The 24,025-nt window shown below is 40.0% G+C and overlaps 1 protein-coding gene across 4 annotated transcripts in view; it reads left to right on the top strand.

The window, feature by feature from the left end:
* The window catches only part of Sulf1 (sulfatase 1), a 175,169-nt gene that overhangs the window by 108,358 nt on the left and 42,786 nt on the right, over positions 1 to 24,025 (top strand). For all 4 annotated transcript variants that reach the window (XM_048782937.1, XM_048782936.1, XM_015485814.2 and 1 more), the window contains 3 exons: positions 2,973 to 3,212; positions 13,975 to 14,126; positions 16,563 to 16,732. In XM_048782937.1, coding sequence (XP_048638894.1) covers positions 2,973 to 3,212; positions 13,975 to 14,126; positions 16,563 to 16,732 — 562 coding nt within the window. The remainder of the gene's footprint in view (positions 1 to 2,972; positions 3,213 to 13,974; positions 14,127 to 16,562; positions 16,733 to 24,025) is intronic.

The following is a 24,025-nucleotide window of genomic DNA, read 5'->3' as shown; positions in this document are numbered from 1 at the left end:
GAGCTTGTTAGAAATGCAAACACCCAGACCCCGTCCCCGATTTACTAAACCAAGGTGGGCTCAGGTTCTACTTTTCAGGTGAATTTTAAAAATTGAGCAAGCATTATCTTAGCATTTTTTTCTTAACTGAGAAATTAAGCCAGATGCCCACTTCCAAGAACCCCATCGGCTGAGCTGCACTGTAAACAGTGCCTGTGGGGATCAAATGTCTTCATCATTCCCTTTGACAGGTGGACTGGTTAGAAGCAGGGCATTTGGTGGAGGGGTGTTGAGGTCCTCTACACAATCAGCTGAGTTAATCAGGGGGAAGATGATATGGGGAGAGATTGAGAGGAGAGTCAGATTTCTACCACTATATCATATTAGTAGTCCCAATGAGTCCGAATCCTGGAGGTTGGAGCGTTGTATTCAAGACCTTGGTGATGGCCTCCAGCTGCACCTATTATTTATTTATTCATTTATTTATTTATAGTATTCAGTTAAGGTCCATAAAGGAAACTCTGAGAGCTCATTTTTTTTTGAAATAGACTGTTAGGCAATGAAAATGCATCAACAATGTTTGCTGTTTTCTCAAAATTCAAGCACTTCAGTGAGAAGCCCTGCAGATATAGAAAGAGGGGAAAGAGGGCTGGGGATGTGGCTCAAGCGGTAGCGCGCTTGCCTGGCACGCGTGCGGCCCGGGTTCGATCCTCAGCACCACATACAAACAAAGATGTTGTGTCTGCCAAAAACTAAAAAATAAATATGAAAAAAAAAAGAGGGGAAAGAAGGGGCTGAATGAACATCTTCGGTAGCATTTCCTATTCTTTTCCTCTTGCACATCTCTGTTCATTGGTATATCTCCAGGGTGTTCCTCCATGTGATCAACCGACACAAATAGAAAACACACTACTTCTATGGTGCATATTCCTTTCTAGTTACTTCCTCTCCACCAGTGAAACAATCACTTTTCCAGCTTTCTTCCTAGGCTGAAAACTTGGAGGTGTTAGTCAGCTCACAGCCTCTGATGCATTACGACATCTCTTGGATCTGCTTCTTAGAATCTCTATGTCAGATGGGTACAGTGTGGTCCAAGTTCTCTCCTCAGGGCTGGCCGGCTTCGGCAAGCTCTTGGCTGTATGTACCCTTGGTGGAGCCTCCTGGTCCCACATGCCGTCGCTGCCACAGCAACACCTCTCAAAGACTTTTGGATCATGTTCATGCCTTTAGCAAAGAACCCACTTTGCCTTCATTTTGTCTCTTGTGTCAAATCCGGATGTCTCTGCCCAGCATCCAAGCTATTTGCTAACTCTGGCTTCCCACATTTCATCAAGAGAATTCTCCATATTCCTTTCCATGCCAGGAAACCAATGTGCCATTCACGAGGCTCCACTTGCTACTTCCCACCTCCAGAGCATCACCTGTTGTGCCTTCTTCCCCACATCCCCAACCTCGCACTTCACCCATTCAACATTTTCTTTCTTCTTTCCTTCCATTTGTCCTCATTTCTCCTTTCAGAGCTCTTATTAAGCATTCATTCAAGACCCTCTAGCCTTACTGTACTGCTACTGCTATATCCACATTCTTCCATGTGTGTTGCCTTGCAAACATCCCCGGGCGATTTCTGTATGTAGGTTCTCATCTGGAGACTTTACTACTGAACAATAGAGGCAGAGAATTTTCCATTTCTTTTGGTAATGCTATACTTTGGAGCTGGGTGGTAGAGGGTGGACAGTCCAGAGTACTAAGTTAAAGTGTCCAGAATAAAGTGGGGGCTCACTGCCTCTTATTGACTGACTTACAAAAAGGCTACTCAATTCCCTAAAGACAACCAGGAGAAAAAGAGCAGTTTGGAGTCCCCCCTTTGCTGCAGCATATTCAGAGAGTCCTAATGAGACCAAATAGAAACCTTCTTCCTATTCTCATATGCATCGTGTGAACAGAAAAAGTTAATACATGAAGAAATCAGGCTAATTGTAGCCTTTTGGACCACTTCGTGCTTCTCTTCTGCTCTGAATGCTTGCCTGGTTTGCATTATGATTTCTTTCCTTGCTGGAAAACAGACTTTCTCCCTTTCTTTGGAAGGAGTGGGACCTGTTGGGAATCTGTGGCTCCAGGATTCAAATGCAATGGGCTTGGCTGGAGCGCTCTGCAGTGCATTTCTTGACAAGGCCTGAAAAGCCTATTGAATTCTGGCCAGTGCTTTTCTGCAGCGTTTGGATGTGTTTCAGCTGCAGTGTTTGACTGGGTAATCGAAATAGATTTTTTTTTCCGCTTCCTTAGCAATCTTATGTTACCATTCCATCCTCAGAGTTAAAATGAAATATTTTACAATCATGCAGGTACTTTTTCGAGTATAATAGAATCCTACTTCTTTCACAAGCAAATGAACTATTTTTTTTTTTCAAATTACACGTAAACTGGTCAAAATATGAACTGGTGGTCCTGTCCTGATAGAAACATTGGCAGTCAGTTAATTAGCTTGCTAGAGGATAGCAAGTTTCTTTGAAGATTTTTTTTTTTTTTTTGTAATTAGACATAAGCATTTTGGGGGGACTTTTCTAATAGTGATTTTTATCCCTCATCATATGTTTGAGGTACTGTGTGTGATAATCTCTGCAGTGTTGCTAGCATTTTCATGTGTGGCGGGCGGGAGGTTTTGATACTCCGTGTAATAGGTTATTTGTTCTTAATCTTCAAAGGGCTGCTGACCTTTGAATGTGCTCCATATCCAAAATTCTAGCTTTAATTATCAGATTAACTTGCATTTTTTTTCCCTTTTGTGATTAAAGAGGGGAAAAGCTGAAATGTGTTTATTATCCCAGAATCTACTTGAGATGGTAGGATCCCAAATGTTTTGTTTGTTTTGGAAATGAGCAGTGATCAAATTATAGACTCCTTCAAGTCAGGGAAGGAAATTGATAAGTCACGGGAACAGAGACATTGAGTGACATGTGCACTTTGCTGAACAACACTGGAATTGTGCCTTTCAGGGTCCCTGCAAGTCATGAATAAGACAAGGAAGATTATGGAGCATGGGGGTGCCACCTTCACCAATGCCTTTGTGACCACGCCTATGTGCTGCCCGTCCCGGTCATCCTTGCTCACCGGGAAGTATGTGCACAACCATAATGTCTACACCAACAATGAGAACTGCTCTTCACCCTCCTGGCAGGCCATGCACGAACCTCGGACCTTTGCTGTATATCTTAACAACACTGGCTACAGAACAGGTAAAGGATGACATTTCTAGCCCATGAACCTCTGGTACTATGTCTTTGTAGACACAGGAAAATGCATTGTGTAGTGTAATAGATGTGAAGTTCCCATAAGCCTCTAAACTAGTCTAGTTTCTCTCTTCTCTGACAGAATCCTCCCCATCCCTTACTGTCTTCATCCATGTGCTGTTGCTATAACCAAATACCTGAGACAGGGTAATTTATAACAGAAAGAAATTTATTCATCTCAAGGTTCTGGAGCCTGAGTAGTCCAGGAGCATGGGGGCAGCTTTGGTAAGGGCTTTGTACTGTGTCATAGTATGGCAAAAACATGTAAGAGCACATGCAGAAGAGACAGAACACAAAGGGCAGCCTTGCTTTATAGCAACCTGCTCTCAAGGGGATGAATCCACTCCTGGGATCACCTCTTAAAGACCCAACTTCCCAAAACCACCATAATGAAAATCAAACGTAAATATGAGTTTCAGAGTAGACAAACCATATTCAGACGGTTAACCCTGACTTTTTTACTCTGAAGAATGTACCAGAAAGATCCCTTAGAGAAAGATCAGAAGGGTGCTCAATGGACATGATCGGAAAGTGTCATACCCTCCTGGGCATCCAGTGGCTAAAATGTCCTAGAATAATAATCTGCAACAAAGAGTGTGTGTCCCATTTACCTCCTCACTCCAACCTGCCAATCTCAAGGGGCCATGGTACAACTTGCAGCTTTCCTTAGCTGTTCACAAATTCCTACTTATTATTTCAGGGAGAAATTAGCAAGTATCTTCGGGCTGCTTAGGGTCTGGGACATGGCAGATGGTCAAAATTACTTATTGAATGAATGAATAATGGAATGAACAAGCCAGTGTGTACTATATTTATTTATTCACACAGTTAATAGGACTTGGTTGCTTTAGTTTAAGTTGTGGTTCTTTTTATATCTCAAGTGTTCACCTCCATCTTGCTATTCCTGCTAGCATTGTTTAACATTCACAGGGCAAGAGGAAGTCCTTAGTTGGTGTTTTGAAAACTGGGAAACTCTTTCAAGAGGTGTTATAAATATCATGGCAAACTTAATGAGAAAGAAGCAAGACTCCCTCTGAGGATGTTACCCCCAAAGTCCTTATTCCCCCAGCACTGGACGCTAACCTTGGCTTTTAGATTATTTCGTCATGGAACAAGATGAAGACAGGTGGGCGGGGGGTGGAGGGGCATAGAAAAATAGGAGTTGGGTGTGGTGGTTGTTGTTGTTTCCTACAGAACCATCTAGATTTATTCATAAGAATTAAAAATGTTACCATGAAAGTTTATTGGAAATGATTCTCAGGGCGACAGTTTTTCTCTGCTGAAGGTTTAAAAGTAAAGGATTTCAGATAAATATTCTCTTAAACCTCTTTTAAAAATGAAATTAATCTTTCCCACTGGACTCAGGAAATATGTGGCCATTTGCTTTTTTTTTTGCAGAGTACCCCGTGGGCACTTACTACTTGTTATTTATGTATGAAAATATTGATTGTGCATATGATAGTATTGTCATTCAGAGGCTGCTTAAGATCTTTGCTCGCAGAAGCAGCTTCTCCTGTGATCTCAAGGGTGTTTGCTTCTGCTTCAGAGAGAAACTAGGTTACAGGGAGGTTGTAGAGAGTGCCTTATCCAAGTGTGTTTTCTCACATTAGTGATTTAAATTTATAGCACCTTTCATCTGAGGACTCTAAAGCAATTTGAAAATCCATCAAACATCCCTGTGGGTTTCCCAGACGGCAAACGTACTTGGCTATGTTTTATAACGGAGGTGAGGTTTTCAAATGTTGTGTAACCAGCTCAGAGGCAGAAGCAGAAATGGTCCCCCAAAGCCTGGTTCCTGATTTTAAACACCAAATTGTGTTTTGCTCCTGGGAAGTATTGTATGAAATCAATGCCTTTCAACTCCCAGGCTCCCTATAATTTCACCCTTAGCAGCAGACCTGGAGCTGGGAGGGCTGGGGCGCTCACCCTATCCAGAGTATATGGATGGTGATTGCCGTGAGGAATAGAGACGTAAGGTGAATCACAGGCCAATCAGGACCTAGAACAGTCAAAAAGGGTGTGCGAATTTGTTTCAGGGCTAACTCAGGGAAAAGAAGAAAGAAGGAGTTAGCTTTTGTTGCTTACCTACTCTGTGCTGGGCACTTTAGCGACCTCACATAGTATTTACAGCAATCTTGGAAAGGAGATTTCACCCTTGTGACCAATGGGTTGCAGGCCAGCCAGTGGTGGAAGGAACTCAGCACATCTGACTCCAAACTCCTTTCTCTTTTTATCATCTTATTTCTTTACATGTTATTCATCCTGCCTTCTTCCAAAATGCCTTACAGAGACACATAGAACCCAATAGGATACGGAGTAATAAGAACTTGGCACGTATCCAGGCAAGGTGGCGCACACCTATAATCCCTGCACCTCGGGGGGGGGGGGGCTGAAGCAGGAGGATCTCGAGTTCAAAGCCAGTCTTAGCAATTTAGGGAGGCTCTAAGCAATTCAGTGAACCCTGTCTCTAAATAAAATATTAAAAGGGCTGGGGATATGGCTCATATACTGGGTTCAATCCCCAGTATCCAAAAAAAAAAAAAACTTGGCAAACAGAAAAAATAAGTAAATTAGTTAAAGTCAAGGCAAAGGTTGGTATACAAACTACATGGAGTTGTAGGGAAAGGGTGTTTATTTAAAAATAAGCTTCCAGATGGCAAAAGCAAAAATGGAATCACTATTCATTGCAAAGTTCACTGGGTCACTAGTGAAAAACAAATAAAAACAAATCAGTTGTTTCTAAGAAGTGTAGTATATTATGGAACTTATTTCAATTATACTAGGCTGTGATTACCCAGTGATGGATTTTAAGGGTTTGAATAAAACCCAGAGATTGTTTAGTTTAATCCCCTTATTTTCAGAGAAGCAAATTTAGACCCAATGATTAAAGAGACTTGCTAAAGCTATGTTGATGTTATAATGAGAAGAGCAGGCACCTGTGTTCAGGGTTCTGTCCAGTGTGCTACCCTGATCTGAAGGGTTGTGCCTAGGATGCTACCGTGGGTGCACCCTGAGGCTCTCCCTCTGCTGCCCAGCAAGACTGCTCCAGCCTAGGCCTTTCTCCAGGGAGAACAGATTTGCCCCTGGAAACTAAGTCTGATTTGAAAGCCACCCTTCTTCCCAAGGGTTGATGTGCTTGGGTAATGAGGGAATTTATAGTGCTCACTCCTACAAAATACAGAGAATTCTTTAAGGGGAACAAGGACATTTCCAAATACTTTGGAGTAGGAACAGGATAATATGCACTTAAGAAAATAACTGTTGATTTACTTATTAGTAAATCAGAGAGATTAAAAATTGATGGCAGTGATAGAGATTGATATAATTTAAATTTATCTCTGAGAAAATATTGAAACATCTCAGACTATTAGGAAACAAAGATGTTTCTGTGACAATAATTATTGATCTAGCCATGATTGTGACCCATTTGAAATTGCACAAATAAGCACTAAGAATGACAGACGTGTTAAGGAATTATGAGTGTTGGTGAGTAGATATTAAACTGACATAATTATTTATGAGACACTAACCTAGAGGGGGAAATAACTGACGTATAAAGGTTTCATTACCTCCCTGATAATGAATTTATTGTTTGGACTATTTAGCTGCAAATCAAGAAAAATAATAAAGGAAACTGAAATATATATTATACATAAATATCCATCTAGAGAAAACACAAAGCAGCCATAAATTTTATGAAGAACAAACAGCTCCAAGAAGACAAATTACTAAGAGGCTTGTTTTGGGAGGCATCCAGAATACATGGATTTAAATGAATTGAATTGATCCAATATTATATTTACCATCATATGAGTTGATTTTTCTTTTTCAGAATTTAGGCATATTTTTGGACCGGTTTTAGCCTAAATTCTTCTAACTTTACTCATGGAAAACATGAGTCTTTAAGAGCTTAAATGTTCAAGGAGGGAAAAAATGCAGTAATGTGTCTTTTGTATTTTGCTCTAAAAAGTGAAGTAGGAATGACAGTGTATCATCTATTATAAAAATGAATATGCTGCCTGAAATCTGCTTTTTTTAAAAAAAAGTTTTAAATTTCTTAGGAGGGCACAGATGTTAACATAAAATTTAGCACATCCAGTTTTAAGGTTAAAATAATCAGCCACAGTTGAGAGGTACTGTCTCATGCAAAAGGAAAGTCCTGAAGTAAGATGGAAGGATGTAGAGTCCCATCCTTTGCTATCCTTAGTTTGTTTTGAGGACTCAGTCCAGTTTTCCAACCCATATAATGCAAATATTACTAAATTTCCTTTTCTGTTCAAAATTATATTGTAACTTTATTTTATCTATTCTAATTATTATATTGATTCTTTTTAAAAAATATAGTATTCCAATTATAAGACAATATAATAAAATCACACAAGAGTTAATTTTAATTTAATTCTACTAATTCTACTTCATGTCACAAGTGGAAGGAGGTATATTTAATAAAGATCTGCAATAAAAATTTTTTCTTTTTTTGACAAGGGGTCTAACTATGTTGACCAGACTGATCTCCTGAACTCAAGTGATCCTCCTGCCTCAGTCTCCTGAGTACCTGGGATTACATATCCTTATCATCAAGCCTGGCTTTACAATAAGCCTTTTTGTAAAGAATCCTTTTGTAATGAATCAATTTAGACAAATTAATCTATTTTCTAATTTTATGTCTTTTTACATTGCAAAATTTATTTATGTTATTTATAGCAAGTGTATTTATTCTGTAGTATGAGATTTATTTAAATGTAGACTTCACTTAAAGTAAGACCTAATATTCTTATTTTTATGGATTATGGTACTACAGATTTTTGATAGGTACATGAACATGAAACATAGCATACATTTATTCAACTACAGTATGTTTGAAATACTTTAGACACTGGGCTATGGAGAGCTAAATTATAAGTTTCCTGTGTTCACCAGACTTAAAATCTAGTTGAGGAAACCAGACTCATGTATACAAACTGACAAATATCAAAATTTCAGCTTGGTTCAAAATTATGCATATTCATCATGAAATCCTGACACCCTTTATCTATAAACATGGAGTAGAATTACAATTTATCTATCGTTTCATACACTTAAAAAAATTGACTTCTGCAGCACCAGATCTGTTGTATGGCTATTCTCATTTAAAAATAGATGCTTTTGCTTCAAATAGATTAAGGAAACTTTTCTAAGGATTATGTAACAGATTTAGACAGAAGTAGCACAGGCCACAGCCAACAATAATTATGATCAGGTCTTTCTTGACTTTCTCCCTGTTGCCCCATCTCCTACCACTTTCTGAAACAGCTGTGAAGGGAAGTGTTTAATGGCATTCAAAAGAAAAAAAATGATCTAGAAGGTCCCGTACATGTCGTGTATGCATGTATTCAGATAGTAGCAGTTGGGTTGAATTGCCGCTGCCAAAGGATAGAAACACTTTGGACTATCCATAACCTCTACATAGGCAGAAAGGCAATATGGGCAAGAAGACAAAATTCACCTTAGGGAGGGAGGATGAGATTTAATACATCTGGAGAAAAATAATTAGAAGCCCAGATAATCAATTGCAGTGTGCTGCCAAGAAATGCAATGTCCAAAGAGGCCAGGGGTGATTACAAATGAGTCTCAATGTCATGAGCAAACAAAAAAAGGCCAGAGTGACTTGAGGCTGACGGTACTGAATGTCGCATCCTGACACGGGAAGGCCTGGTCTTGCTTGGAACAAGTGTGATGGGTGAGGGCACATCTGGAATCCTAAATACATTTTTCACACTCCATTAACACAAAGACTCCAAAAACCTGGAGGGAGTTCTGAAGCCAATAACAAGGACTATTAAGAGACTTAAAGGAGTAATTTACAAGGGAAGGATTAAGGCAAAGGGTGATAGCCATGGCAATGGGTAGAAAACACTACAAAATAACCTAAAACGTTAAACAATGAGGGAGGGCAGGACTGACTTGGCATGGCTGCCTTGAGAAGGAGGAAGGAAAAAAATAAAAACAAAAACAAACTCTAAAAGTAGCAGGAAAAAAATTTAAAACTAATTAAACAGGAAGATGTAAGCCAAATGGGGGAGAATTTATTTCCAAAATTTAAGTCCTATCAGGTGGTTAAAAAAAAAAGTATATAATCTCTCAGGAGATGCTTTCAAATGCATGATGCAGAGCACAGGGTAAAGCAAGATTTCCTTGCACTGCCGAGTGGTAAAGTATTTAAAATCGGAAGATGGGGTGGTACAAGGATAATGATGATGGCGATGATGATAATAAGACTAAGAGTAGCAGCACTGAATGAGCCAAGGTATGTGAGAGATACATTCCATGTGGATTAACTCATTTAGTCCTCACAACCATCCTGCCACAATTATTACTCTCATTATCCTTGAGCTTTACAAAGGGGATAGGAGTGGGGAAAGGTGAGGGATCTGGCCTGTGGATAAATGGCTGGCCCAGGCAGAGCTAAGATTTCAACCCAGGCAGGCTGGCTGTAAGGTTTATATTTCTAACCCACTGTGCTTTTTCCTCTTGAAAATAAAAGAAGAGAAAAGTTGGGGGTGGGGGGCCTGAGGAGAAAAAAGAGGAGGAGGAGGAAGAGGAGGAGAAGGAAGAGGAGAACGAGGAGGAGGAAGAGGAGGAGGAGAAGGAGGAGGAAGAGGAGGAAGCCAAAGAAGAGAGCCAAGCCTGAGGTTCTTAAATACCAGGCTCTTGGAAACGGTCTTCTTCTGAACTAACTATTGCTGGGGTGTGACCCTAGTCTGCTGCCTGTGACTCTAAGTCATGATGCATTTGGTCAGAAAGGAAAATCATTTTGTGGTTCTATGTGAAAAGGTCGAGCCGTCTCTAAAGGTGAGAGAAATTCTTCATGCACACAGTCAGCTCAAAGGGAAATCCTGAGCCATTTGACTCCAGACCCTCTGACACTTTGTCCCTCACCCAGGCAGGATTCTGGAGAGGAAGTACTTGGCTGATTTCTTGATTGGTTCACTCACTCACAGATTCAACAAATAAATGAACATAGCCAGGTTTCTCAGATTTTTTTCCCCCAAATAAAATGAAAGAAATATCAACTTCAGGAACTCAGAAGCTCTATTTTATGAAAATATTTCAGAAAATCAAATCAGTTTTAAAAACTTGTAATTCAAGTGAAAACACACACAAAAAAAAATTCGGTAACTTGCAGAATCCCCAGAACTTCACAATGTGTTCCATGAACCCCAGCTCAAGGAACAAAAAAAGATGGAAACCATGATGTGTTCAAGGATGGAGATGAGGCCAAGGCAGTATCTCCTCTCAAAAAGCCTCTGCCAAAGAGGGATTCCCTACAGAGATGACTAACCACAGCTGAGAAAGGGAAGATGACATTAGAGCCACAGGACACCCTGCTGCGGGATCAGACAAGGGTGTGAATGAGATGGAGGATCCATCAAAAGGCAGAGGGAGACAACAGTACAAGCAACAGTAGAGGGTGTCACCTTCTCCCCACGTCCTTGCCAACACTTATTGTTACTTGTATTCTTGATCATGGCCATTCTGACTCCAGTGAGATGGAATCTCAGTGTAATTTTAACTTGCATTTCTCTAATTTCTAGTGACACTGAACATTTTTTATATACTTGTTGATAGTTCAGATTTCTTCTTTTGAAGTCCCTGTCCAGTTCCTTTGTCCATATATTGATTGAGTTATTTGTGGGATTTATTTATTTATTTATTGAGATGTTAAGCTCTTTGAGTTCTTTGTATATTCTGGAAGTTCATACCCGTACCTGAGGTACAGGTGGCAAAGATTTTCTCCCATTCTGTAGGTTCTCTTTTCATGCTCTTGATGGTTTCTTTTGCTGTAAAGAAGCTGTTTATTCTGATGCCTTTGCATTTATTGATTTTTTGATTATATTTCTTGAGCTGTCCAAGTCTTGTTCAGGAAGTCAGTTTCTGTACCAATAAGCTGAAATGTTGGGCCTACCTTTGCTTCTAGTAGGAGCAGGGTTTCTGGCCTAATTCCTAGTTCTTCCATCCACTTGAGTTGAGTTTTGTGCAGGGTGATAAAAGTGGATTAACTTTCATTCTGTTACAAATGGATCTCCAGTTTTCCCAGCACCTGCAAATTGGTACAACCCCTCTGGAGAGCAGTGTGGAGATTCCTCAAAAAACTAGAAATGGAACCACCAATTGATGGAGTTATCCCACTCCTTCTTCGCAGATGTCCAAAGGATTTAAAATCTGCATACTATAGTAACACTGTCACATCAGTGTTTATAGCAGCACATTTCACAATAGCTAAGCTATGGAATCAACCTAGATGCCCACCAACAGATAAATGGATAATGACATTGTGGTATATATATCCATAATGAAATATTACTCAGCCATAAAGAAAAATGACTCTATGACATTTGCCAGTGAATAGATAGATCTGGAGAATATCATGCTAAGCAAAATAAGCCAATCTCTAAGAACCAAAGTTTAAATATTTTTGCTGATGTGTGAAAGCTAAACTACAATGAGGGGGAGGGGGAGAAGAGAAGTTCAGTAGATTAGACAAAGGAGAACAAAAGGAAGGGAGGAGGATACAAATAGGAAAGAAAATAGAATAAATAATTTTCATATGAATACATATTAAAATTCCTAAGTGAACCCCACCATCGTGCCTACCCACAAGAATGGGGTCCTAATTAGAATAAGATATATCCAATGCTTGTATAATTTTATCAAAATGGATTATATGTATAACTAAGAAGAATTCTAAGATGGATAGAAACCAGAGCTCAACCCAAGGGAGCACACTGTCTGGAGGGAGGGACAGGGACAACTAGCGGAGAAATGAAACATGAGCTGGAAAAATCAGGATTTTATCTAGATCCAGGATGGACAAGGTAGACTCTGCAGGCAACAAAGGTCATCCAGGATTATGATAAGAGGGTGACATGACCACAGCTGGTCCTTGGGAAGATTAAGTGGTGACACTGAGGGTGGAAAGACCCTGCAGCTGGCTCAGAGAGCCGGCAGTGACACCGTGAGCATCCATGGGATGTCAAGTCACCTAGGAAGAAGGGACAGATTTGAGTCCTGTCACTGAGGTGGAATCGCAGGAGGCGGCCACTACTCAGCAAGGGGAGGATAGGGTAGGTGAAGTCAGAGGAGGTCCTGGATGGTAAAATCTAACAAGAGGGTGATTATGCCACTTAGAGGATTCAAAGATAGCTGAGGAGTAAAGTTGATTTGAAAGGGAAAATAGTTCATTGCATTTTGGATGAGCACATAGCACCTTCAGATGGAGATGTTTTACAGGCAAATGTATATTAATGATGAAAGCAAGCTAAGTGGCTGTCCCACAGAGACCCAGATGTGAAGTTCATGGCATAAGTTTAAGATTCAGAAATGTGCACTTTAATACCCCTGTCTTACGGTACCTTGATTTTGGGATTCCCACACACACATCTTCTTTTCCTTCTTCTTTTTTAAAATCATTCCAAGCCAGTCTTCCGAGAACTTAACCCTTTGCCATATATGTAAACGAAGGGACCTATAAAACGTGCTCAGTGAAGCCAGGAAGTGGTTTCAACGTAGGTATCTAGCTGGCCACAAAACATGGTCTCTCCCAAAACAAAATGTTGCAGATTTCTAAGAATCAGAAAAGTAAAACTTGCATAAATGTGGGTATGTAAGTGTGTTGTGTCTATACACACCCATGCATCGACATGTATGTACACATACATATAGAAAATAAAAGTTTTCTCCACTCCTCTTACTCAAAGTGACCAACCAGTAACAGTTTTCCTAGTGTAATCAGAATTACAAATAGCACCTCTTCTCAGTTAAGTGCTCTGATAATACATTAGTTGCCACCCTTCTGACAGTTATAAGTTATTTGACTTTAATACATAACCATTTGGTTCCTGTGATATTCCAACTCCCCTGTCCTTATCATCTTTATCATCTTTAGAAGAGGAGCAAAACTGCAGTCTTCCTCTTGGAAAAAAGATCAATCGGGCCTTCTGCATAGTGACTTAGATTTGAAATGCCAAAGTTACAGTTGCAAAGTCCTTCCAGGGGCCTTTTTAATTGTGTAACATGTACTTCTACTTCACTGTCATTCTATGAACATTAGTGAGCTGTGTAGAAGTTTTGTGTTCCCAGAATTTTTTTTGTTATCAATAATAGATGTCCACGTAATACACATAACAAACACCCATGTGCCATGAAAACCTTGTCCGTATCCATAAAGATGGAGTTTCCCACAGTTCCCTGGCTTGGAAAAATCTGTGCTCTGTACATATATGAAAACCACGATGAACTTTTCAGCATCGTCTTTATAATTCATAACTCTCAAACAGTAAGTTAGAAAACTTTGTTACAGAGTCTGAACTTTCCAATACTTGCTCTATGATTAGCAGCCCAAACACACTGGCTACTTCTCTTTTCATTTCATCAACTTATCAAAAGAATATATTCTGGTTGTATTCCAGGAGGACCATAAGAAATAAGAGTGCAATAATCATTATGGTGGTTTTATTAAACCATAATCCACATACCTTGGTGCTACTTACATTTGTTCAATGTATAACACTAGCCCTGTATTACATTAATGTTGTTTTGGCATTAATGTTACCTAGATTAACTTTCATTTCACCATCTTTTTTTCAAGTCTTAATTTCATACGTAGGCATTTACTTATGATTAATCATTTCACATGAGAAAATAATCCTCTTTTTTCCCCCCACTGCAGCCTTTTTTGGAAAATACCTCAATGAATATAATGGCAGCTACATCCCTCCTGGGTGGCGAGAATGGCTTGGATTAATCAAGAATTCTCGTTTCTATAATTACACTGTTTGTCGAAATGGCATCAAAGAAAAGCATGGATTTGATTATGCAAAGGTAATTTTCAGACACTTTTACACTGCATCAATTTACTTTGTGCATAATGGGGGAAAGCCATTTTCAGTGAGTTAAACTATCCACAAGATTGGCTTTCTATGTTCTCACAATGTTAAAATGAGGAATTTTAAGGTAATTTTCAACTGCAGGCAAGAAAAAGACTCACAAGGAACACAGCCTTTGTGTAGCAATTTTTCTCCCTCATTAGGATGGCCGTAATCAGTGCTTGATGAAAGTATCATTAAAAAAAAAATCATACATCCTCAGCCCTTGCTCGTGATAATTTTTGTTTTTCCCTTTCTCTGAAGGACTTGTCAACATAATCAAATGTTCATCTTATACTGTTTTGCTTTTCAGTGGGGTGAAAGAATATTGTGTCTGTGGCTTCAGACGACGTAGATGTAAAAATAAGAGCAGACAAGTGTAATAATTAAAGGTTGGGAAACTGCATTCCTTGTTTGTACTCCTGTCTGACCAAGCTTAGTATATGTGACAAGGACATCTGCCCCATGGCAGCCATAGTCCACACGAGTCTCAAGGGCTATCAATCAGGATTTTTAAATCCGTTCATAGAAACCAAAATTGGTGTGTTCCAGGGTTCTCTAACCAGTGGAGACTGGATTTGCCTTAGAAATTCACAAAGGTGTTGTGACTGCTTACTTAAAAATTTTTTTCAGATCATAATTGTAAAAGGGACAATATTTTTGAATGTAGCCTGAAAGGCTCCCTTCCTTTCCAGCCATACCCATGGCATCCTCTCTCGTCCAACAACCCTCCCACTAGGCGCTTGGTAGAAACATAAAAAGGGAACTTGACTTAATGTGGTTGGCACATGGCTGTCTTTGTGCTTGGCCTGATTTGAGCACAGGGGACTTGGAAGGAGATAAGGTACAAGTTCTGATCGTACCCTTCAGAACACAATGAATGCAAATTAATTCACAAACATTGTTAATAGGCTTCTAGACTCATCAAAGTTGAGAGCTGGCAGGGACCTTGGAGGCAAATTTGAGCAATGTCCTCATTTTACAAGATGAAGAATAAAGCAGCCCAGAGTGGTTCCACCAGTCTCACACCCCAGGTCACTTCCCCGGGTTGTGGCTACACTCATTGCATGCAAAGGATGTGTGCCACACGCACTAATTGTCACTGCTATGGCTTTCTATCTGTGGGGATGCTTTTCATGCTCCTTGTTCAAGCTATTAACCTTTCATTCCCTGTTGTCCTAAGGAGAGCAAAGTAATCAAGATTCTTTCCAAATACTAAATCAGCCTAACTTGCTCATTATCACAGCAGATTAAGTGTCAAAGACAACTGTGTCCAGAAAAAAAATAAATAAATAAAAGATATATCTTTTTTTTTTTTTGTAGTGAGGAAAGAAATAAAAACAGACACCCTCATGGAGGAAGGGGACAAGCCTGTGGACTTGTCCTCACAATGACATGTGACACAGATTTTGTCCCCTGAGCATTGCTTTTGCAGCTGTTCTGGTCCTTAAATCCACAACATGTGACTAGCCATGCCTGGAAGTCTTTGACGTTGTGAACATGGCCTGGGACTTTCTGAATAAAGTTTAGACTGAAACTTCCAGCCCAGTGATACACACTTAGAGGAAGCAGGTGGTTTGATTTAAGTTTTCATCCTTTCTTTATTTTTCTCTCCCACCCCCTCACAGACTTGCATCAGCCCCCCTGACAGTGGGTTAAGTCATTTTATTAGCAACAGGCTCTAATCCCAGCAGCTGTATTACTTTAGTTGTGCAATTAACACAGTATAATTTGCAGGAAATCAACCACTCCCCATATTTAAGTGTTTCAAATAAACTAATTGATAAAATGTTGCAGCTTTCCCCTGTGCTCCCAGATTTTGGCCATGGCTTTGATTAGTGATTATTATGTTATTCCCATAGGTGAATTTTTAATGTGAAGAAAAGATCCTTTCTTGTGTTTGTGCCTTTGTGTGTACATGAGTATGTGTGTGTGAGTGTGCGTGTGTGTTCTGCAACTGTGAATTTGAGGTGGGCGTGGGTGTTTCCTGCCCTTGAAGTAATTAAAACTTTTGCCAACGAATTATAACAACAAAACCTGAGAATGAAATATATATCCGGTGCTTCGTGTGTGCTAGCGCGTGTATTGCCAGGTCTGATCGTTATCTTGGGCAAACACAACTTGTCTTTTTTCTTCCCTAATTGCTAAATTGTGCATTACTTAAAATACAATTTTTTTTTTGCATGTTACTAAGCCAGCAACCCTCAAAATTAACTAGCAACTGATTTTTGTCTTTTCTTGAAGATGTTTTGCTGCCTCAGAAGCTACCATCTTCTTTCATGTTTTAAACCTTTACCTCTTCGTTCAGGCTTCTGAGAAAAGCAGTATTCAAATGTGTTCTGATGAATGTCACCTTTTGTAATTTTTGTTTTGTGTCAAATGTATGTTTCAGGACTACTTCACAGACTTAATCACTAACGAGAGCATTAATTACTTCAAAATGTCTAAGAGAATGTATCCCCATAGGCCCATTATGATGGTGATCAGCCACGCTGCGCCCCACGGCCCCGAGGACTCGGCCCCACAGTTTTCAAAACTGTACCCCAATGCCTCCCAACACATGTGAGTAAAACCTCAAAGCTGTGCCTGACAAATATGGCTTTTCCTTTGCTCCCCACTTGATCCTCACCTTTACCCCATTTCCTTCCACACTGTGTGTCCCCAAGGCAGAAATGCCAGAGTCCATTGTGACAAACTGATAAGTGCCAATCACTGAACAGGACAGAGCCACCAGGCCTGACATCTCTGCCTTGTCTAGATGGTTTTGGAATCACATTTACCAGCAGCTCAAAAAAGAGTCTTATCAGGTGAATGGGGGCAGTTTTTACCTAAAGTTCCCATTCATTGTCTTAAAAAATATTCATGTGTACGATCTAATAATATTAATAATAATAATAATCAAACAGTATGCTTTTCATAGCAGCAGAATGGCCACCCAGGTCTGGTTAAGGAAACAGGGGTTTGTTTTCTGGGCAAATACTATAGCAGCTTTGCTGCAGATGTGCAATTAGGATCTGCAGAAGGCAGCTGGAGTGGCTCACCCAGGAGGCCTTCTCAGGTCACGGCTTTAAAATAACCTGCTGTTTCTTTTTGAGAGGCAGGAGTCTCCTCAGAGAAAAGGGAGTGAGGAGTGCAGTGGGGAGGGGGAGAGCGAGCAGAGAGCTGTAACATGCCAAGGATGGAGAAGCCTGGGTGCTTTGGCAGCAAAGAACATGATTTTGTTGACTCTGTCAACAGTTTCTTCCCAGTCATTGCAATCAATATTCAGTCTTCCACGCAGTGCAGCTGGCGCTGGGTCTGCTGAAAGCTTGCCCATTAGAAAGGCAGGGAACAGGAAATTGATATCTATTTCCTTATCACCAAACCTCCAAAATCGGTTTTTAATCTATTTGTGCTTAAATACCATTTGTTTCCATCCAGACAGAAAGAAAGCTCATGAAAATAGATAAGTAACTTCTGGAAGGTATGGTTGCTGGTCATTATATATCCCTGGAGAATTTTTCTTTTTCTTTTATATCTCATTATAACTAATTGACTAATGATTCCCAATCAGGGAAACACAGATTGTCTTTATTATATCAAGTAATTGAGATTAGAAAAAAGGAGTCCTGAGTTGACTTAGGAATTAACAGTAAATATATGAAGCCAGAGTGGGAGACCTACTGAGCATGGCCAGAAAGTTGGAGGCTAGAAGTGTTTTATATATATATAAAGAAGGCTGTCACAGCAACTGGAGACTCTGAGCCATTGTATTGGAGATTCAACCCCATGAGCAGATACACAAGCCTCTGAAGGCCTTACCCACATATAACTCTGCATCTAAATTCATGAAAGAAGCCACTTGGCAAGAGACTCTCTGTTTCAATGCACACACAAATTTACTAACCAGCTGAGTCAGTGAAGGGAAAAAGTCTTGTAGGTTTCTCCCCTACTCTGAAACCCACTTTTTCCTTTTTTTTTTTTTTTTTTTGAAATCAGAAAATACTTTGTATAGTGTCCTTTGTTGCATGAGCAGAATCCCAGCCTAAGGTGACTTTCTTTTACCATAAACCTTACAGGTGTTTCCCTGAATTTGAAGAGAGGGGGTTGATAAAATATGGTGTTTTTATGGTTCCTTAGAAGTTAGCCTGCCTTTGAAGCTTCAAGACAAGGTCCTGAGCCTACAGGAAAATCAGCCCCAGGTCAAAAGGTTCTGACAGCTCCGTTGCATGTCCAGACAGTAACTGCATGTGGAGAGGAGTCTGTAGAGTTCTCAGGGCCTCAACAATAGCTTTGCACAAAAGCATCTCTGATTCCAACAGTTAAAAATTCTACTTAGCCTACAAAAGTTTATGAGTGATGCCCATTTTACCACACAGCATGATGCAAAAAAATAGGCGTGAGGAAGATTCTATGACTCTCACTGAGAAACCCATAAACTAGGGCAGAGACTGGCACACAGGCACCCACAGTCCAATCCAGCTTGCCACTAGCTTTTTGTTAATAAAGTTTTATTGAAACACAAACATTCGAGTTCGTTTACATGTCCTCTACAGCTGCTTTTGAGATACAACAGTCAAGTGGAGTAGTTAGAGTAGATACCAAATGATCTGCAAAGCATAAAATATTTGTCCTTTGCTCCTTCACAAAATAAGTGTGCCCTGACCCCTGCTTTAGAGGGAAGATGAGTTAAGTGTCCATATAGTCATATCAATAGTAGTACTCCAAGTGGCAAGTCCAGAGCAGGCATTCGTGGGTCTAGGGAAAGTTAGAGCAAAAGCATTTACATTTCTGGGGGAGGGGAGCCAAGAAAATCTCATGAACCAAGAGGCCTTCAAAGTGGGCCTCAAAGGATGGAAAAAAAATTTTCGCAGATGATTCAACTAACATTAAGTAGATGATTTCAGGAAGAGAATAAAGCACAGAGAGTTTCACCATGTAAGTGGCGCAAAAATTGGAGAACAGAGTACAAACAAATAGCACAGGATAAATCTCCAAAAGAAAACAGTTGCAAAATATTGGAAATTTCAGTGAGTTTGTATATAACCACAGCACTAACAAAATATGAGTGACTTGGATGTTTTCTCATGCCATTTCACAAGAATAGCTTCAGGTATTCCTTTTTAGTTTAAATGAACCAACTGTGTCCTTACCATTGATTCTATTAAGTAAAATCTACACATATTCAGGCCTTAGAGGTAAGCAAGCCTGGTATCCTGTCTTACCTGCCTTCACTAAGCCTGTGAGAAGCTTCCTTAGCCTTTCAGAACCTCCGCAGTGTCATCTGTAAAATGCACATAATAATAATACCAGCACCTTGATGTGATGTCATGAACAAAAAGTTAGAGGGATGACATAAGTAAATCCCCTCCTAGGGCCTGGAACATAGGAAGCCAATTCAAAACTGTTAATTCATGTTGATCCTTGCTCTTAAGATGAATTATATACAACTGGGCAATATATGACCTATGTACTTTCCATGATAGCACATGCCTGTACTCCCAGCTACTTAGGAGGCTGAAACAAGAGGATCACAAGTTCAAGGACAGCCTTAATGTCTTAGTGAGGCCCCGTCTCAAAATAAAAAATAAAAAAGGGCTGAAATGGGACTCAGTAGTAGAGTATCATGGGTTCAATCCTCAGAATCCAAAAAAAAAAAAAAAAAAAAGCACAATTTCATATAATTCAACTTATAGTTTAGGAGGAAGCAGCTTGAGAAATAACAAGTCAAACACTTGTCCATGGTGACCTGGCAAATATCTTGACAAGCTAAGACTACATTGTGATGAGTCTCTCACATCTGGCCATTCTAAAAAACTCAAGACAGGATAAGTACCAATCTGGGCTGTATTATTTTCTCCAGGTGCACAGTGGGCAATCACCCTCAGCCACAGAAAATGAACATTCATGTGGTTGGCTGGGTGTCTCAGCTTCTCTTGGCCACTAAGGCCTGAAGCTTTGTGCACCTAGAATGTGGAGTTCCACATCTCCAGCTGCCCTAGGAGTTGAATTCCTAGCATCTTTGCTGTAAAGTTCTCTTTGGCAGCTGCTGGAGGAAGAGGCTGGAGGGCATGAGTGTACATCCCACATCCTAGGGAGTGGAGTGCACAGGTTCAGAGTTCAGTCCTCAGATAGCAGAAGTGAGACAAATTGAAGACAAGCTGCCAATTGTGGTGCAGGGAGCTACTGAATGGCCAGCTTCCTCAGCAAAAACACCAGCAACATGCTCAAGCAATGGGATGCAAGAAGTTAAGTATTTTGCAGAAATATTTGGCAGGCCCTGCACAAACAGCAAGGAGCTATATAGACTGTCCCCTGTTGTGGAGCAGCCAGCAATGTGAACATTTTGCTTTAGGTCTTCTTCCTAGGTGGTCAAGCATCGTCCAGATCCCTTTTATCCAGTCTTGGGTTATAGCTCTCTGACCCTCTCAGACCGTAGCAAATGGATCATGTTTCCACAGTGTTTGCAAAAAGAGGAAGCCAGTTCAAGATTGGCACGTTGGCTTTACAAACCGAGGGGAGAGGTTATGCCCTACCAACGGAGACCAAGAGCGAGTTATGACCCACTTGTTGCACGGGGAACTGTTAATCAGACAGTAGCTCAGCCAATTGTGGCCTCCCAGGAATCTGAGAAAGCCTCTGTCACAAAAATAGTCATACAGGGGCAGAGGATGTAGTTCAGTGGCCCTAACGTGTAAGGCTCGTTACAAGGCCCGTTGGTTCAATCCCCAACTCAGCAAGAAGAAAAAATATATATACACATAATAATGTTTATCATAAAGTTCTTCCCTATGTTTAAGACTGCCACACTATTCAGTGAGTTTTCTCCACAGTTGTGATAATAGGCACATAGCTCTGGGGAGCCGGAATCCTTACCACCTGCCAGTGAGCTATGCCCCTAGCAACTTTGAAAAAAATTTTGTTGTTATTCCAGTTCAAAAGTTGTTACTCGGAAACACACACACACAGAAAGAAAGAGAGAGAGCTTTAAGTGAACCTAAAATCTCAGAAGAATCTCCACTAATTGGCAAGAACTGTTGTGAAAATAGAGCTTTTGGATAAACAAAGTATGTCAGAGGAAAACACCTCTGTGTAAGCCATAGAGCAACATTTTTCAAACACCTTTGTTATCTAAAGCTGCAAAGAAATATGTTACCTTAAAAAAAAAAAGTACATCCTTAACTTTTTTCTCCCAAAAATACATAAAAGGAGGTGTTTTCAGATAAGAAAATTTAAAGTTCTCTATACAAATTTCTGGTTTGGGCAGAACTAATTGCTCCCTTTCTATATTCCTACCCTGACTGTCTCTTATACCTGACTACATATCTGTGTTAACCCAGAGCCCCAAGGTTTTACTGTACAACTCCAGGGGGCAGAATTCAAATAAAATGTCATGAATGGTGCCCTGGACTTATACAATTCCCAGGGCAGGGACCTAAGCCTTACATCTGTTTACCTCCCGGGTCCTGGTGGGCATGGATCCTGACATACTTAGCAGTTGCAAAAGTTATTGTTGTTTACCAAATGAATAATGTTAACCTCATCAGTTGGCTGCCATTAAGACATTTTAAGTAACAGCAAACCATTTAAATAATGGGTTTTGTGAATTAAAAATACCCTAGAGATATTCTAATTCCAATTTCTAATTTTTTAAGTGAAAGCCCAAATGACTTTTCCCAGGTCACATGAGTAGTTAGGGACAAAACTGGACCCAGTTGATCTCCCTTCTACACCAGGTTTGCTCAGTTCACAATGCACACACTATTAATACTCTAATTCTCAGCATCATTAAGAGACTTTCAAAATTATTTCCATTATATAACTATAATTGAAATCTTTTGGTATTATTCTGCTTGTTTTCAAACATTACCGATCTGAAGACATTTGCAGTCAGGTGAGGGATAGCTTCACAAAGCCATTAAATAAGTTTGCTTTTAGTGAAAACCAAGATGGTATGTATGGCTTTGAGAGATTCAGTATAGAATTTTCAATTTAACGCTTTGCATGTGTGCTTTAAATTCGTATAACTGGCTTATTCTGAGAAATGAGAACTATTTCATTTTTCAGTGAATTATGTTCCTGCTACCAGTGTCCTTTAAGAGTTCCCTTATTAGGGTTTTTGTTGTTGTTTGAGACTAGCTAACAAATGAAGACTACACATGTTCAAATACAAGACATGAGAAAAACATCTATTTTCACTGGAATGACAGCAAAGGCCATCGGCAGTAAAAATGAATTGCTAAGTTCTTTGTAAGTCCCCAATATGGGTTTAATATACAACATGTGCATTTCTTGAAACTTTTTGCCAGTAAGCATTATTCTCCTAAAAAATCCACCATCAAAAAGAAAAGTGACATTATTGATTTTCAGAATTCTCATTCCTGCTCTGTCAATAAGCAATGCTGGAAAGAAAAATCAAACCCCAAAGAGAATTGGCATGATGGTGAAGGTCAAATTTACAAGTGAAGGGGGTCAGGAGTGTATGACCCAGTGTGCTGAGCAGTGCATCCCAACAAGCAATGACAAGAGAGAGAGGCAATATGCAGGAAGCCTCTGGGGAAAGTTAAAACTTTTAAATACAGTAGTCATCTTGGAGGATTAGAGGTATATGTGTTTAAGAGCTAGAGTGCACAAGTCTGGGTAAAACCCTAATCTAACAGACAAAGTCTTACCAGGCTGGGCATGGGAGACTGAATCTTGAAATAGTTTTTTTTTTTAAAGAAAGCAACAGAAAGTCAAATAGGACTCTCTGGTCCTTTGTCCTCTTAATTTTAAAGCAACAGCTAGTGTTATCTACCTTTCTGCAGATGCATTTGGTGTGCCCTGGAGGGCCAGACATCATTCTGTGTTTGCAACAAAAGTTGACATTGAGCAACTGGTGGGAAGCACCTGAATGAGAAGCAGAAGCTGCTAATATTTTAAATTGGGACAAAGAGTCAGGTTTGGAGGATTTTGATAGGAAAAAAAAAAGTGTACATCAGTCCTCATTTTAATGGCTGGGCTTTAAAAAAACAACAACAACAACAAAAAAAAAAAAAAAACAAGGATTGAATCCAGGGGCAGTTAACCACTGAGCTAAATCCCCAGTCCCTTTTCATATTTTATTTAGAGACAGGACCTTGCTAAGTTGCTGAGAGGCTGGGGTTAGAGGCATGTGCCATTGCACTCAGCTTAATGGCTGGGATTTTTACATGCTTTGTGATGGTATGGTTGGTGGGGAGGGGGTGGGGACATGTCCATGTGACATCATAGAGCACTCGCCAAAAGCTGCCACATCTGAGTACTTCCTCATTTGTAAATGGAAACAAGAAGCCTTAATGAGTAATTAAGTGATAAGTCATTTCCCAGTTACCTACAAGTACAAGGTGATCCCAAAATTTGCTCTATCGAGTCACAGAAATCTTTTAACTTTCACAAGAATTCTTCAAAGTATGTTATTCCTATTATAAAGAGGAGGAAACGGAGGCTTAGATCATAAAGGGAAAAAAAAAATTGTCCAGAATCCCATACCAGTAAGTAACAGAGTTGAGAGGAAAATTTGAATCTGAGCCCAAAACATTTTGGAAGAGCCGAATGTACCGTTTTTCCACTTTAACCTAAAACAGTTCCCCACTTCTTCCAGTGGCTGGTGTTCCAGATGACAGCTCCAGGCCCTGTTTGAATAATTTTAAGTCAATCCTTAGTTAGGAAAGCAAGACTTAATTATCACTGGAGGACAGAAGGCTGCATCTTCAAGGAATTTGGCAGATCTCAGCAGGAGGCAACCACAGGTCTTTGGCAAAAGATCACTTTTCAACAACATTGTCAATTCCAGCAACCCTCGACCTTCCACCTGCAGGTCCCGGAACAGCTGCTGTTCTGGGGGGGGGGGGGGGG

This window comes from Marmota marmota, unplaced genomic scaffold (assembly GCF_001458135.2).
Source record: "Marmota marmota marmota unplaced genomic scaffold, marMar, whole genome shotgun sequence".
NCBI lineage: Eukaryota > Metazoa > Chordata > Mammalia > Rodentia > Sciuridae > Marmota > Marmota marmota.
This window is presented reverse-complemented; position numbering and strand designations above follow the sequence as displayed.